The sequence below is a fragment of the Trachurus trachurus genome (assembly GCF_905171665.1).
Source record: "Trachurus trachurus genome assembly, chromosome: 4".
Classification (NCBI taxonomy): Eukaryota; Metazoa; Chordata; class Actinopteri; order Carangiformes; family Carangidae; genus Trachurus; species Trachurus trachurus.
The window spans coordinates 15037644-15052827 of NC_139898.1; the positions used below are offsets into that span (position 1 = coordinate 15037644).

General features: G+C 41.2%; 2 protein-coding genes across 5 annotated transcripts; one reads left to right on the forward strand and one right to left on the reverse strand.

The window, feature by feature from the left end:
* Window positions 1-168: 168 nt before the first annotated feature.
* scyl3 (SCY1-like, kinase-like 3) lies at window positions 169-7735 on the reverse strand. 2 transcript variants are annotated; one of them, XM_083969796.1, is made up of 15 exons: window positions 7708-7735; window positions 7303-7475; window positions 6986-7170; window positions 6400-6585; window positions 6113-6226; window positions 5951-6007; window positions 5767-5869; window positions 5500-5611; window positions 5339-5416; window positions 4045-4184; window positions 3744-3931; window positions 3204-3375; window positions 2278-2448; window positions 1403-2190; window positions 169-774 (listed from the first exon to the last, which is right to left on the reverse strand). In XM_083969796.1, exons 3-15 carry the CDS (start codon window positions 7148-7150, stop codon window positions 712-714), a joined length of 2337 nt encoding a protein of 778 aa, XP_083825922.1. In that variant the 5' UTR covers window positions 7151-7170; window positions 7303-7475; window positions 7708-7735; the 3' UTR covers window positions 169-711. The 2 variants fall into 2 exon arrangements, with proteins under 2 accessions (XP_083825922.1, XP_083825921.1); XM_083969795.1 differs by lacking the exon at window positions 7708-7735 and having other exon boundaries at window positions 7303-7624.
* Window positions 7736-7871: 136 nt separating this feature from the next.
* On the forward strand, window positions 7872-13944 carry lpxn (leupaxin). Of its 3 annotated transcripts, XM_083970223.1 has the most exons (10): window positions 7872-7916; window positions 8356-8544; window positions 9426-9496; window positions 9635-9702; window positions 10065-10167; window positions 10465-10731; window positions 10887-11060; window positions 11610-11691; window positions 11798-11946; window positions 13527-13944. In XM_083970223.1, exons 2-10 carry the CDS (start codon window positions 8532-8534, stop codon window positions 13791-13793), a joined length of 1194 nt encoding a protein of 397 aa, XP_083826349.1. In that variant the 5' UTR covers window positions 7872-7916; window positions 8356-8531; the 3' UTR covers window positions 13794-13944. The 3 variants fall into 3 exon arrangements, with proteins under 3 accessions (XP_083826349.1, XP_083826348.1, XP_083826350.1); XM_083970222.1 differs by lacking the exon at window positions 7872-7916 and having other exon boundaries at window positions 8347-8544; XM_083970224.1 differs by lacking the exons at window positions 7872-7916; window positions 8356-8544 and adding an exon at window positions 8591-8685.
* The last annotated feature ends 1240 nt before the right edge of the window (window positions 13945-15184 follow it).

The following is a 15184-nucleotide window of genomic DNA, read 5'->3' on the forward strand; positions in this document are numbered from 1 at the left end:
AGCAGAATTTGGGTAGGAAATGTCTGTTTGGCACCCATGCCAAGTCAGACTGCAGAGGTCCAACTACCTTGAGAAGGTACTACTGTACTGTAGCACTGACTACCGGTAAATGAAATCGTTTAATAGCTATGAAAAATCTCAACCAATAGAACAGGGTAATTTTTGATAGAGTAAAATCTTTATTTCACCAGCAACCAAACGCTACTAATAAATTATGTCATTCCTATTCCACATTCATTCAAAGTGCAAGCCTTCTGTAAATCAAACCTAACACATTTTGGACAAGTTGTATCTCACCAAAAAGTGTCTCTTGATCTTAATGCCAGTAGTGAAGTTGGCACATCAAAAAAAAAAAAGGAAAAGCAGATGAAAACAGGATGACATTCACCTCTGATTAAGATCCTCATTCATTTTGAGACGACTTAAATCAGTTGGCAGACGATTAAAAACAACTTCATTTATCAAAGTCTGTCACTATCTTCTAAGCAGTCAGTCCTTCCAGTTACCTGTATGAACATACTGATTAGAAATGTCCACGGACCGAGAGAATGGGATTTAAAATGTTTTAGCACATCCCTGTTATTATTCTGCCTCACGTTGCAAAATGAGAACTGGAGCACCACCTGGCTGTAATGTCGAGCTTTCAGAGGTGGAGATTTTTTCCAGTGATCAAGTCTATTGTCCCACATGAACCAGACGGATCGGTTGTCATCACCAGGCATTCTCATCCTCCCAGTTCAGGTCATCTCCGTCTCCCCAGCCATCTGTTTCCATCTTTGAGAGAAAGAGGGGGGACAAGTCAACAAAGAACAATCAGGCAAATTTGTAAATAGGGGGGAGCTCTTGGATGCCTATTCAATCATTTACAGAAGAAGTTCTCAGGATGGGGTCCTTGATGAGCATCCCATCAAAAGGGAAGAATTTATTTTCATTTAATTCCAACACAATGACAGGACATACTATTGTGGTAATGAATGTCAAACATTTTCTCTAATAAAACATCTAAAAATGAAAATCTTATCTGAAAATGGAAATCTATTATACCACGCCTTTTATACTCAAAGGTATCACACTCAGACAAAGGAGCTCTTCCTGACTAAACAAACAAACAAGTGGGGTTGTACGATTATAACCGGGCTAGGGAATAAGATGAAGGTAAAATTCCACTACGCTGATGATTCTCCTAGATATGTAATTGAATTAGATTGAGCAGTTGCAAGGTGACACTGCTTCATATTTAAGGATCTGAACGAAAGAAAATGCCAAAACCTCTTGTTTTAGGATTCCTTATATTGTATGTAAATACTTTAAGGTACATTCATTCACTCTTCTTCCACCTTCAAAATCAGATCCCATTAATATCCCACAGAACAAAACCCGACCACATCACACACACACTCACCTCTGACAGGTTGGCAGCAGCGAACTTGGCAGCGAGTGTGATAGTATCGATGGATGAGTCAACCTGCAGAGATGTAGTGTTTACATCGCTCACACTGCTGTCCTCCAGTGGCAGCAGAGCTGGAGAAGACAGCTTGATGTCCGGCACCATGTCAGCAAACAAATCCAGCTCTGGGTCTTGTTCTACCTTTTTCTTCACCTTAATGGTGAACTCCTCCCCTAAACCTATCCCACCATTCTTTTGTGGCACTCTAGGTTTGGGATTGGGGTCAAATGGACTGTGTGACTTCTCAGAGTCCCTCTCCTCTTGAGCCCAGCCATTGTCCCACGAGGAAGTGACCTTGCTGTGTGTGGATTGTCGCAGTGTTGAAGTCAGTTTTAGGGGTTTGGAGGATCCTGATCTCAGCGCTTCGGGGGCATGTGTGACAGGTGAAGTAGTGATGTCCCCTCTAGATGGTGTGTGTATAGCTCGGTCTGGTAAAGGAGCAGTAGGGGAGAGATCCGAGGTAGGTTCTGTGTCCTCAAAGTCGTCCCACGGCTCCTCCTCCATGTTCTGCTGTAGGTTTGGCTGTCTGCTGCTGCTGACTGGATCGACTCTCTCCGAGGCCTGAATGTGGATCTGGACTGACTGTCCGTCTCTGTTCTGGTTTTCTTCAGAGTCGCTCCAATCAGGCCAGTCTTCCGTCGGGCCTTCTAGTCCGTCTGGCTGTCCTGGGCTGTATGTCAGTGGGCCCATCTGACTGTCCTGATGAAGGCCGTTCAAAGGAAGAGACATCTGTCTACTCATGTCTGAAACACAACAGAGAAGAAAGACATGGTCTTAGACACAATAATGCCAAACTGTTCAATTAAAAGTAGTATGGGCTGTTGTCATACCTGATTTTGGTGCCACATGGTAACTTTTTGGAGTTTCCCTGCTCCCTGCTAAGCTATTCATATTACCCAGGACCAAACCCTCAGTCCCAGAGGGTCTTGGAAATAAATTCAAGATTTTGGAAGGCTGGGCCAACTGAGGGTGGGAACCTCCAACAATATGGACAGGTGAAGCTAAAGAGAGCAAAAAGAGAGTTTAAATTCAGAGTTGATCATATGTTGCTGTAGAAAAAACTTTCCCCAGTCCATTAATTATGTGCCAAGTATGCAGATCTTTTTCAGAAACACTCTTACTACTATTCAAATGGCTACTCAAGAGCAGCTTGATTGTAATGTCCAATTTTTCTCATCCAGATTTTCTCAGACCAGGCCACTTGGAAAACCTGTCTCTTAAAGTAGTGAGATCTTTTGATAGACACAAACATTACATAACACTCTCAATGCTTTGTATTTCTGCATGCTTTGTTTCAGCTTGTACAAATTATATCGCTGCAAAGGTTCTTTCTGCAGCCAGTAGTATTAGTTTGACCATGTCTCGACTGGTGGCTGACTACAGAATAGCAGAACATTTACATATTTACTTATTCAAAATAGATATAGATAGTTGGACTACTGCCAACTTTTCTTAACACCCTGTACATGGTTGAGTTGTTGGGTCACACAGCTATAACTAGTCGGCCTCTCGTTGCTAGTCTAAACTCCCTAGACCAGCTGGGAAACCATGGGTGGGGAAAATGATTAAGTTATCCTCTCACCGCCTCTGCAGCTGCCTCTGAACAAAACATCTGGCCTAAACCTTCATTGCATAAAACAGTAGCAGAGCATGTGTAAGAGCAAAAGAAAAGTGCACACATTGCTTATAAGTGCAATATGTGCTGTGGCAGCATAACAATATGAAACTGTAATATTAAAGTAACACAGTTACCCACTTTCAGGCGTGACCTCTGTAGACTTGGTGAAGTTGGGTGTGGTGCGTTTAAAGACCTTGGTTCTCTCTCCTCCGACCACCACCTGAGCTCCGAGCAGAGGAACCAAGACCGCCAGACTCTGCAGCGTCATGGCAACCAGTGAATCATTGGTGTCTCTCATTCCCAATAAAACCTGCAGCCACAGACAAAAAAAAAAGATATTATGCAACTAGAAGAAAATACCGTCTACCCTACCTTTTTTTTTTTTGGCTGGCAAATTCCCAGATTTATACTAAACCACCGATTTCTAAAAACTGAAGCAATGGATCAAAATTCTTGTGTGCTGGGCTACAGGTTTCTCCCTGCTTTCAGGGTTTGTGCTAAAGTGACTTAATTTCCTTCAGGCTTTTGTGTAGTGTTGACACAGAGCGTAGTATCGATCCTCTGCCTAATCCAAGTAAATAAAGCGAATAAACAAGTTTCCAAATGTCAAACCCCTTTAAACGAAGTGTTCACCACTGACATCAAACTCATTGATGTGCTGCTTTGAAAACACTCCACCTGAGGCAGGATCTGGTTTTTGAGCTCATCTTGGTAGAAGAACTCCGCATAGATGTGGATGTGAGCCAGTAGCACGATCCGCACGTGTTCTTCGTTGACCTTGAAGAGCTTGAGAAGCTGAGGGATCACATGTTTGCGGTAAAGGGTCACAGACAGCAGGCATTCTTCACCACTACCACCACCACCATCTGTTGACACAAATAAAATAAAAAGCAACATCCACTTTCAGTTTTACACAACACACCTCTTTCTCATTAGTTGTTGTTATCATGAAGTAGAAGAGAATGACATGTCATCTTACCCTTCTTTGGCCTTAGAAGATGGGGAAGAAAGCTTTTGACAGCCATGGGTTCTGCAAAAACAAGAGAGTTGAGGAGTTTGGGGACGAGGCGTGCTGCTATCAGCTCTTCAGGAAGACTCTGGACCCGGTCTAAAAGAAACCTACACAAACAATACACAAACAGCATGTTAAGGGATCCTTGTCATATTTAGACCTGGTTAGAATATATATTTCTGTAACTGTGGACTACCTTGGTAAACAAATGAGACTACTCACAAAAAGTTAGGGATATTCAGCCTTTGGATGAAATTTCAGAATGCCCCTAAAATGCACTATATAACCATTACAGGTTAACTTATTTTGACGTTTTCTAAAGTTTTGAATGCACATGTCCAACTGTTCAATGTTTCAGTACTTAATAATAATTAATAATACATACTGTAACATGCTGTTTTCCAACAAGGTGATTAAAAATGTGCAAAAATCACAAGTATCTGATCCATGAATCGACCGCTAAATGTTCTGGTTCAATGACAGTTTGTATTTGAACAGTACTCTTCATCATGCTGTTCACATTTTGACACTATGAGACTAAGACGACACCTAACAATTCATCAACAGTACCTGGCCATCGCAAAGCTTCAAACGCCACTTTTAGGTACTCGAGTCTCACATCAGACCATTCAAAACCACTTACCTCAGCATGGTCTATGTGCTAGACGACCTGCAAGCGTGACTGACCACACCACCAGGCACAGGTGTCATCGTCTTGAATGGGCCAGAGAGTTCTTGTGCTGGACAAGGAACCAGTGTGCCTAAGTGCTGTTCTCTGATAAAAAGTCGATTCACGCTGAGCAGAGATGATGGGCGACGCCAATGCTATTGTAGACGTCAAGGAGAACGCTATGCATCAGCCACTGTCACCAGACGAGCTTTTGGAGGTAGTGGTGTTACAGTCTGGGCAGGTGCATCAAGTCAACACAGAACTGCCCAACACCTTGTGAATGGTACTGACAAGCTAATACTATCTGAATAACATCATTACTCGTCATTGTCAAGCTGTAATTGATACTCAAGGACACATGACAAGTTATTGAGCTTTTGTTTCAATAAACTGCTTGAGATGAAGAAATTACTATTCCATAATTCTACGTAAATGCCCTACTTTCATGATATAATATCACTGTAGCACAAACTTTTTATATTTGCCATAAATTTCACCCAAAAGTCGAATATCCCTAACTTTTTGTGAGTAGTGTATTATACCATGTTCTGCATGAAAACAACACACTAACAACAAGAAATTGTCTCTTACTTAAAGAATTCATTCTTTTCCTCTTCCGTCTTCAATGTCAGGCTCTTGAGAAAATTCATCACTTCCAGGAAATCATTCCTGTTCAAAGAAAAACACAGTTTGAAAACAAATCATTTTCAGTATGTCCCAGCAACAACAACAGTAAATATGACCACACAAACCTGAAAAAGTCATGTGTCAGCAGGGAGCTCAGTGGTGGTCGAGACAAAGGGTCAGAGTTCAGCAGGCCCGCCTGCAGAGTCTTCTTCAGGCTGTCAGCCAGCTCTTGGGATACTGGAAACAATAAAGGAAAGAGAATGTGAAGAATTGAGACAATACACCAATCTGCCACAGCACTGAAAGATGTACCTGGTTTTAAAGATGTGCCTGATGTACAGTTCACACACACAGGCAACATTTAACAAAATGCAAATTAGAGATAATCTCACCATAGCCATCGAGGAGAGGGATAAGGCTCTCCACCATCATTCCAAAAGAGTAACAGTCCCGAGAGTGAGCGTGTTTATCCAGAAGCATTTTAAAGCCCTCAACCTATCAACAACATTTTCATGAGTAATGAAAATTGAAGGGGAAGCAATTTCATTTTTCAACCCTGACTTCTTCTGTGCTTACCTGCTCTTCTGGAGGAACACAGCTGGTCTCTCTCACACTCTGAATGCTTGTGAGGAACTGCAAAGAAAACGTTGATATGTGGCTTAATAAAGGTTATTTTTTAAGCAAAAGGAGATAAAAAAAAAAGAGATGCTTAGCAAATGTTTTAATTTGATCTTTTACCTCTGGAGTTGCTTCAGAGAACTTGCACACAGTCTCCATCCCCCCAAGTTTCCAATGACCATCCTCACTGACATAGACAGATGAAATACAGACATTGTTGTGACTTGATTTGCCCTGGTGGAAGAGGAAGACATGTTAGAGGCCATATCAGATGAACAGCACACCTTAGCAGTCACTTCATTGTAATGCCAGCTAATTGTTTCTCTGACCATTTATTCACTGGTTAACCATGCAGAATCATTCAGCAACCAAAGCTACTGCTTCATGTATTTATTTTTTTTGCTCACCCTCTCATGCAGAAAGACAAGTGCCTGCAAGAGATCGTAGATGCCTGCACAGATTTCCTCTGGTGAGAGGCTGTGAAGCAGCAGCTCCAGGGGCTGCACACGCTCCGTCACTAGGTGGATGCCACCGTCCTGCACCGAGCACGACAGGAATCGTAGCAGACAAGGGTGCCTCAAGGTCTTCAGGTGCTGCAGGAAAGGAAAGCATTTATTCATTTCATACTTGTACAGAGGTGAATGTTGGGCAGTTGGTGGAGGCTCCATGAAGAGAAACTGATTACCGTATGCAGCTTCAGTGACAGTCATTGTAAAGTAGGAAGCTATCTCTATCTCTCGACTTTGTTGTTATACAGATGTTAGTGCCTCACCTGTATGAGTAAGATCGGCCTCTTGGTTTGCAATGTAGTGTAAGATACTCCTTATAAATATTGCTTTACTTCTGGAGTGGTGTGATGGTGTCCATTGGGACAGGGCACTAATATGAAAGGCAAATCCACTACTACTGCTACTACCACAACTACTATAACTACTGTAAGGCAGCTCCGGCCAGTGTGATGTGATTGAAAGGGAGAGGCTTTTGCATAACTACCTTCGCAGCTTTGTTGACTTTGTCCTCATTCCCTCGCTTGTGTACAAACACAGAAGCAGGCTTTCCATCCTGGAGCATCGCTGAGTACATAGTTAGCCCGGAGGGCAAAGTAAGGAGCGGTTCCTCCAGGATGCAGCTCCGCACCGCGCTGCTCTCCGCTCCCATGGCCGCGCTTGTTTCTTGACCTGTAGGGCAGTTTGCGGGGAGACAGGGGAGGAGGAGGGACGTGAAACACAGCCAACCGTGGTATAATGCGATCCACGGTCGTAAGCTGTTACACGTGCATTTGTAAGAGGTCGTTTATAATCAGTGAATACCTGTTTTGCTTGACTGGACGTGCCGCCGCCTTGAGACAAGTTAGCTGCAGCTGGAGCTGGGTGCCTGGATGGCTAACCTCGGCGCTACGTTAGCCACCTGGTCATTGCTTGGCTTGTCGCTCGCCCGTCCACCTCCAAACGCTCATGCTAATCGCACAGTGGCACAAATGAACCTAGTGTTTAAAAAAAATGAATTTATGAAAAGGTTATGCACGACTTTTATGCTATTCACTGCTCGTCAAACCAACGAAGCTAACGTGGAGCAAAAGCTGTTCTGTAAACACGGACCTTTCCGGTAAGAGACGACACCACAAAGTAGGGGACACCATTACTTAAAAAGGAGTTTAAACCAAGCCACTGAAGCTGATGTGCTCACACGTTTGGAAAAGTATCGCTACAACATACCAGTTTGAATGCACTTGAACACGACATGTTACATTAAGCGGCACCACTTTGCATTTAAAATCTTATAAAACCATATCATCCCCACCCCCCGCTCTGAAAGCTAATGGTTGCAACCAAAGTGGTGGGAGCCCAGAGCTGAAATGGAAATGAAACTGTCCGGATCAGGCTAAGTTAACCCACCGACAGTCTGTGCTCACTGTGACAGGAAGGTATTTTACAGCAACATGATAAATGGAGAAACAAACAAACAAAACAAAAGATAAAGACACTTGTCTGAGCCCTTAACCCCACCTGGTGTCTAAATGACACTTCTAATTCTGCAATGACAAATAATTATATTTAGGCCTAAAATAGGGCAATATTTGAGATGAAGGCATGGTTGGATTACTGACTGGGACACACACACACACACACACACACACACACACACACACACACACACACACACACACACACACACACACACACACACACTTATCAACATATCTATTTCTCTACAACCATAACAATGCTTTAAAAAGTATTACACAAGTCTACACAAGTAAATATGCAGATGCACTGTTTGAGCACAAAATTATCTCTTATGTAATCTGTTATCTGATTTAAAAAACCATCCTCTCATCTCACTCTTGATTTCCTCTTCACCAGAAGTGAGCTTCATTTCCTTTGAAAAACATGTTATCATACAATGACAAAGCAACACAACCTTTGTCAGAGGAAGTGGCGTCTTGACAAGATGAGAAATTGTTACCTTAGTAACTAACCAGCGACAAAAAACACACACGCTGTCACTTAAGCAGGTTTTGTGCTGAGACCAGGACAGCATGGAAGAGCTCGGTAAGACAACTTTCTATCAGTTGGAGTTTGTAGGCTACACTGTTGTGTACAGTGTAATTTCACCAGAGCAATGTGCTACAATTTACAGCGGACATAGAAAACTAGAAGTGAAATTGAACTGAACGATTCCTTCTGTGTTCTGTGAGTCTCCTAGAAATTATTGTATTTCGTGTTGTAGATTGTATTCAGAAAGCAATTCATTATTATTTTTCATTACATGTATTATCTCTTACTTTGTTTTTTCTTTACAATCTCTACTGACATTTTAGATCTGAACAGACTAATGTGGCAAAGTAAAGCTTAAACAAATTAAATCAGATAAAAGATAGGACCTTGTTGCTAATCTAACTTGTCTTGCAAGACAAAATTGTTTTAATTACAAAATTCTGTAGGAGGAAGTTTTTCTGAGATGTGAAGACTTGGGGGATACAAAAACCCAAATGGATTTGTAAAAAGAATAGTGTAGAAGTTCAGTCATATAGTAGGCTACTGTCTGATTCCCCAGAAAATACTTTATTCACACAAATATCTTCCCGTTTTCTTGTATGTATGGGTTTATATTGTGTGGAGAAGACTTGAATCTGGGTCCACACTTGTGAGTGTTACAACATTATTTCAAGTTTCACTTCTGCAACATGTCACACCATCACTTCCTGAGGAAGCTGTCTTGCATGAAGCAACCTCAAGCCTTGATGTATTAAGGTGCTGGTGCACTCTGCCATAGTTTACAGGAAATATTTCACTCTGCACTGTGCTAAACATGGCCTGGTTTAACACATAAAGAGAACAATGTCTAGTGGTCATGTAAATACTTTATGTAAATTCCTGTATCTATGTTTATATGGGGGGTTGGAAGATTTATGGCCTATATCCTGCCACAGATTTGCTGTTGGAAGAGCTTGCCCTGAATCCAGCAGGTTCAGAAAGCAGCGGAGATACACCTGATGGAGAGGTGAACACAAAACCACAAACATTATAAATAAACACTGCACATTTACTATAGGTCATGAATGATTTCAGTTCCAGTTTAAACTCAAATATAATTTAGCACTTCAATCACTAAAACTGCATTTTGCTTGTATGTCTACAGGCAGCAGGAGCGAGCTATGCTGGACTCATCAAGAAAGAAAAAAACTCAGCCCGCTCAAATGTCTACAGGTGACCCATACGTAAATAATGTAGAGGAAACAGAAAAATGTCTGAAATTAGCATACAGAAAAGTCTTATGCACTCACTGTTTTTACCAAGATATTTGACAGATAAGAACAGCTTTAAAAACTGCTTTTGACACATCACCACTTACCAAGTTTTTATGGCCTTTGCAGATTTGTATTACAGTTTGAATGGTTTTCCCTAAAAGTAGTATACCAAATTATACAATGTTATTGTAATAGATTATGCTCAGAGACACTGAACAATGCCATAAATGCACATGTGAATTAACAGTAGTCACAGCCACTGTTAATGCAGGCTGATTTGATGATTTGCTAATGTCTAATTAGCTTTTTTCTGGGTTTTAGTGATCTGCCAGCTCCTGTGGCTGCTTCCTCGGACCCTGACACACCCACCAAGGAGCTGGACTCCATCTTGCAAGATCTGATGGGACTGGGAGAAGGAGAAGGGGTTAGTACATTGTCCCAAAATGACTGAAACTAGTGGTTAACTCTAATCTCACAATGATCTCTCATAAAATATCTGCATGTTATGGGATAATTCTCAGGAAATCCTGAGGAAAATGGTCATTCAGAAATGTTTCAAACATGAGTGACATAAACCAGCTTCAGCAGCAGAGGGCACTGTTGTACTAACCTCTACATTGCAGCCTCGTGCACTACGAGTGTTGTTGTGCACCTACCTTTGAAATGCAAATTTGTCAGATAAAAACCATAACTGCTTCAGCTTATTTGTATCATTGTTTAGATTCCACCATCAGCACCAACCCCACCACCACTTGCCCAAAAGCAGTCTGTGAAGAAGAAAACAGAAGGAGGGCAACCGGAGAACAAGAGCAGCAGCAACAGCAGCAGCAGCACAGCAGGTTCAGATGCAAAGGCCTCAGCTACAAGCAAGAAAACAGATAGTATTGATGACCTGCTCGGAGGGTTGAGTTCTGACTTAGAGAAAATTGGCGTACGAACCACAGCCAAGGGCCACTGTGCTTCCTGCAACAAAGTCATTGTGGGAAAGGTACAGTAAGTCATATAAACCAATAGGCAAGAATTTTAAATGAATGTGTTATGAATTTAGAAATCTGCTCAACAGAAAATTATGTTTTGTTTTTTGTGTTGTGTTTTTTGTAAAACCTTATCTCACTTCCTTTCATTTTTCTTCCTGTTCTCCAGATGATCACAGCACTGGGTGAGGTGTGGCACCCTGAACACTTTGTGTGTGTGGTTTGTAAGAATGAGCTGAGCACCACAGGCTTCTTTGAGAGAGAGGGCCGGCCGTACTGTGACAAAGACTACCATCACCTCTTCTCCCCTCGTTGTGCTTATTGCAAGGGGCCCATTTTGCAGGTGGGAAAGGAACCATTCATTTGCATCACATCATCATATCACAGTTATGGAGAGACAGAACTAACGTAAAAACAAAATGTTAATATCATGTTAAGTAAAACGTTTAATTGCTGAATGCTAAGTATAACGAGGCAAATATTAGGTAAAACAAAATACCTATTAAGAATGTCTATACCTGAACCCCTCACCAGTTTAACTTAAGTTTTCCTTTTGTTTTTTGATTCATCCACTAATTTGTTCTGTCATTTATTACCTCCATTAATTTACACAATAATCCATTGAAGATTGGATGATGACATACAGTAGTATGTAGGCAATTTCTCTAGACATATCCTACATGTCATCCTAATAAGTAAAACACAAACCCATACTGGAGTTCTGCAGACTGAGATTACCACATGCTGCAGAGCAAGTCATTAATCAGAAACTAATACAGCTTCTCCCATGATTCACTTTTTTGCTTCCTGACATCTGAACATGTGAGATGAGAACAACCTTACTAATCCTCAAAGCATGATGTAATATTTCTATGTCTGGCTACTTTACCAGAACATTCTGTCAGCCCTGGACCAGACCTGGCACCCTGAGCACTTCTTCTGTACACACTGTGGAGGCCTGTTTGGACCAGAAGGTGACAGGCTTGTGCATTAATGTCTCTGCATTGGAAACCACAAGTTCAATAAAAAAAATGTGCTAATTATTTAACGGTGACTTCCATGGTCTCCTCCATATCTTAGGTTTCCTGGAGAAGGATGGGAAGCCATATTGTTGCAAGGACTTCTACCACCTTTTTGCTCCAAAGTGCTCAGGCTGTGGGGAGTCAGTGAAGGAGAACTACCTGACTGCAGCCAATGGCACCTGGCATACAGAGTGCTTCGTCTGCGCAGTAAGCCTCTTACCTCAGACCACACACACTCCTCTGGCTCGCATACAAGCCTGAGTATAAATGAGAAAGATACCCACACATTTGCTTTATTTGCAACATTTTGACCACAAGGCTGATGAAAACCGTATGCTGATGAATACGATGCGGTTGAAATGATGCAAATAAATCAAGGAAACCATATTCCTCAGTGTGGGGATCTGTTACATTCTCTTCAAACCCACTTCTGTATGCAGCATCTGGTCAAAAATGTTTCAGTGTGCAGCTCTACTTCTGCTTTACTTGTGCAATTGTTACCATCAGATGCACTCAGATGAGATGTTCTGGTATTGGGCAGCAACTTCAGTTTACCATTATGATTCCTAAAAAGTTATTTTCACAGAAATAAAGTGCACATACATCTGAAATGAAATAGATCCATCTATGACAGCCTAACACTACTGCAGTCACATGCCAAACCATTAGCACAGAACCTTAACATTGTTTTATAGAGCAGTCATTAACAGCAAGAACCCCATTGTCCTCATCAAACTAAATCTATCTCCAAAGGTCAGGAGGTCAAACTCTCCATAAAGAAGTGGGCACTCCAAAGTGGCTTTTTAATCAGTGTCCTTCTTAAAATAAATTAGACAGATCATACAACTCTTGCTTGTTTGATCTTCTTGGTCACTCTATGAGCTCTTCTGTGGCCTTGTCTTGTCAACAGAAGAACCATACCGTGAAATGTTTCAATATGATTATTCTTCTAAACCACACTTAAACCAGCATGGTTTAGAAGAGGGTCATTAGCTTCCTACAATCCCCAAATGAGCTGAAGTTCCCGTGGAAGTAGTTGTTGCAGTCTGCAGTGGTATTCTCTTCTAAGTTAAACTTTAAGAAACAGTTGTCACCAAAATTCAACAAAACAGGCCCTAAATTCTTACTGGCAGCATTTTTCATTTGTTGAACACACTGATGTAATTAAGGGATTGTTCCATTCAGGTAATCCAAGGCTGTGGTATTGAACATGCTGGCTCACTGTCATGGCTCACTGGCTCATATGAGCGGAACAGAGCCATCACCCATGTTAAGAGTTACACCTGTGTTTCTGTTGCTCTGATAAGTCAAAATGTCTGCCAAGAGAGAATCATATGCAGCTTCACGCTTGTACAGACCCATTTAGTTTCTATTCTAGCAGTTATCAATGGATTGTTAAGAGAAACACAACTTCAATTTTCTTTAAATCGTTTTCCTTTAGTTAAATATTTAGACAAGTCCACGTCATTACTTTAGATTATGTAACTATACTTTACATTACTGCCGACCTTTTTGCAGGGAACAGGGTTACAGATACAACCCTGTTAAACAGGCCCACTTACTGGGTAAAGCCATGGTATGCTTTGGAATATAAATATAATATAAACAGTAATATTACAGTGCATGTGGCTATATCATGAAAATGACTGGTTTGGTCTTTTGGAAACAAACTATTACCTGCTCTGTTACCATCTCTAACCTTTTTTTAAAATCCTTTTATCCTCTCCCTGTCCTTCGACTTTACCCACATCATACTCTCCACCTTCTTCCTCTGTCTTGATATCCAGGACTGTCTGAAGCCCTTCACTGATGGCTGTTTCATGGAGCTGGATGGTCGACCCCTCTGCTCAGTGCACTACCACTCCAGGCAGGGCACTCTGTGCGGCGGCTGTGGTGAGCCCATCACGGGCCGTTGCATCTCTGCTCTCGATCGCAAGTTCCACCCTGAGCACTTTGTGTGCGCCTTCTGTCTGCGGCAGCTCAGCCAAGGCATCTTCAAGGAGCAAAAAGGGAAGCCATACTGCTCAGCATGCTTTAATAAACTCTTTGTGTGAGACATGATGCACAAATAATGCTAAGGAAAAAGAAATCAAGTCACTGTCACTGTTGACCTTATCATTTCCACATAATATTAAAGCAAAATTAAGATAAGTAAGCACTGTACCCTTAGATTACATAACAGGACTGTATTTGCATTGGTACAGATGAGCAATAAACTTTTATTTTTTTTAGTATTTCATGGCTGACTGAGATATATGACATTTGAAGTGATACGCAGTGATGAAGCTAATTCTTTCAGAATTAGTACAAAATTTGCAGTACCCTATTGGAATTTGGTAATCAAGGGTCAAACCTCAAGGATACAGTTTTTGGCCATAACCTCATAAAATCATACATTAACTATGACACTATGTATAATAGGCTTCTAGACTTCACTAACCATCCAGAAGGTTGAAGTTGACCTTTTGGATACAAAAGGTTATCACATCATATGCGTGCTGTAAGGTTCTGCAAAAATACTTAAGTCCATTGCTCTACATTGTATCTGAACAGAAGAGGAGACTGGGATCATATTTTTTGCAAGTTGGTTGGTTTACAGAGGCATACAACAATGAGGCGGTAATACTATTCCTAAATAATTTATATTCTTTTAGTTTCTAGGGTCCATCAATCAAATAGATTTTTCATAAATCTACTGCAAGATGTGAATCTGGTCATGTGAAGTCTATTGCAAATTTTGCCATCTGTACTGTGGCTGCCGTCTGACTGACAGGGTGAAGTCATAGACAAACTCAGTGAAAGAGCTGTGGGCCTCAGCCTTTGGGACGGTGAAGGCAGTGATTTCTGCTATCTGCTTCAAATCAAAATGTAGTTTGGTTGATTCTCCTGCCACTCTAAAAATGAACACATATCATTGTGGGGTCACGAGACCTTCTGTCTCAGTTATAACTTATCAAGTTCTAACCCACGTGTGAGCCAGCTCACAGTGAAAGCTGATTACTATCTTTATGGTTTTAGAACAGTAACCCATTTATTTCTGAAGCAACTTTGATAGAGGATGAGCCCAAAGTGATATAATGTTGAAGGGATCAATGACCCTGACAGTTCCCCGCTGGATCCATATGTGATTAATGACACATTTTAGAGTACATAATAAGTGTGATGTCAATTACCAATAAATCAAAAATCAAGGGAAAATACTGCCATTGTAACATAATTAATGACATGGGTGTAAAACACAAGGAAAATACCTATTCTCATGATAAAAATATTGAAGAAATGTTTTACACATGTGAACTTTGGAAGGGTCTAAAAGGTGTGCTGACACTTGGTCTAAATTTTATGGGATTTCATACATCGTGATCACATAAAATTTATAAACAGAGAAAGAAAAACACAGAGGTGCAGGTTTAATCCATGGTTTCCATTAAGCTCTCCTCACTTT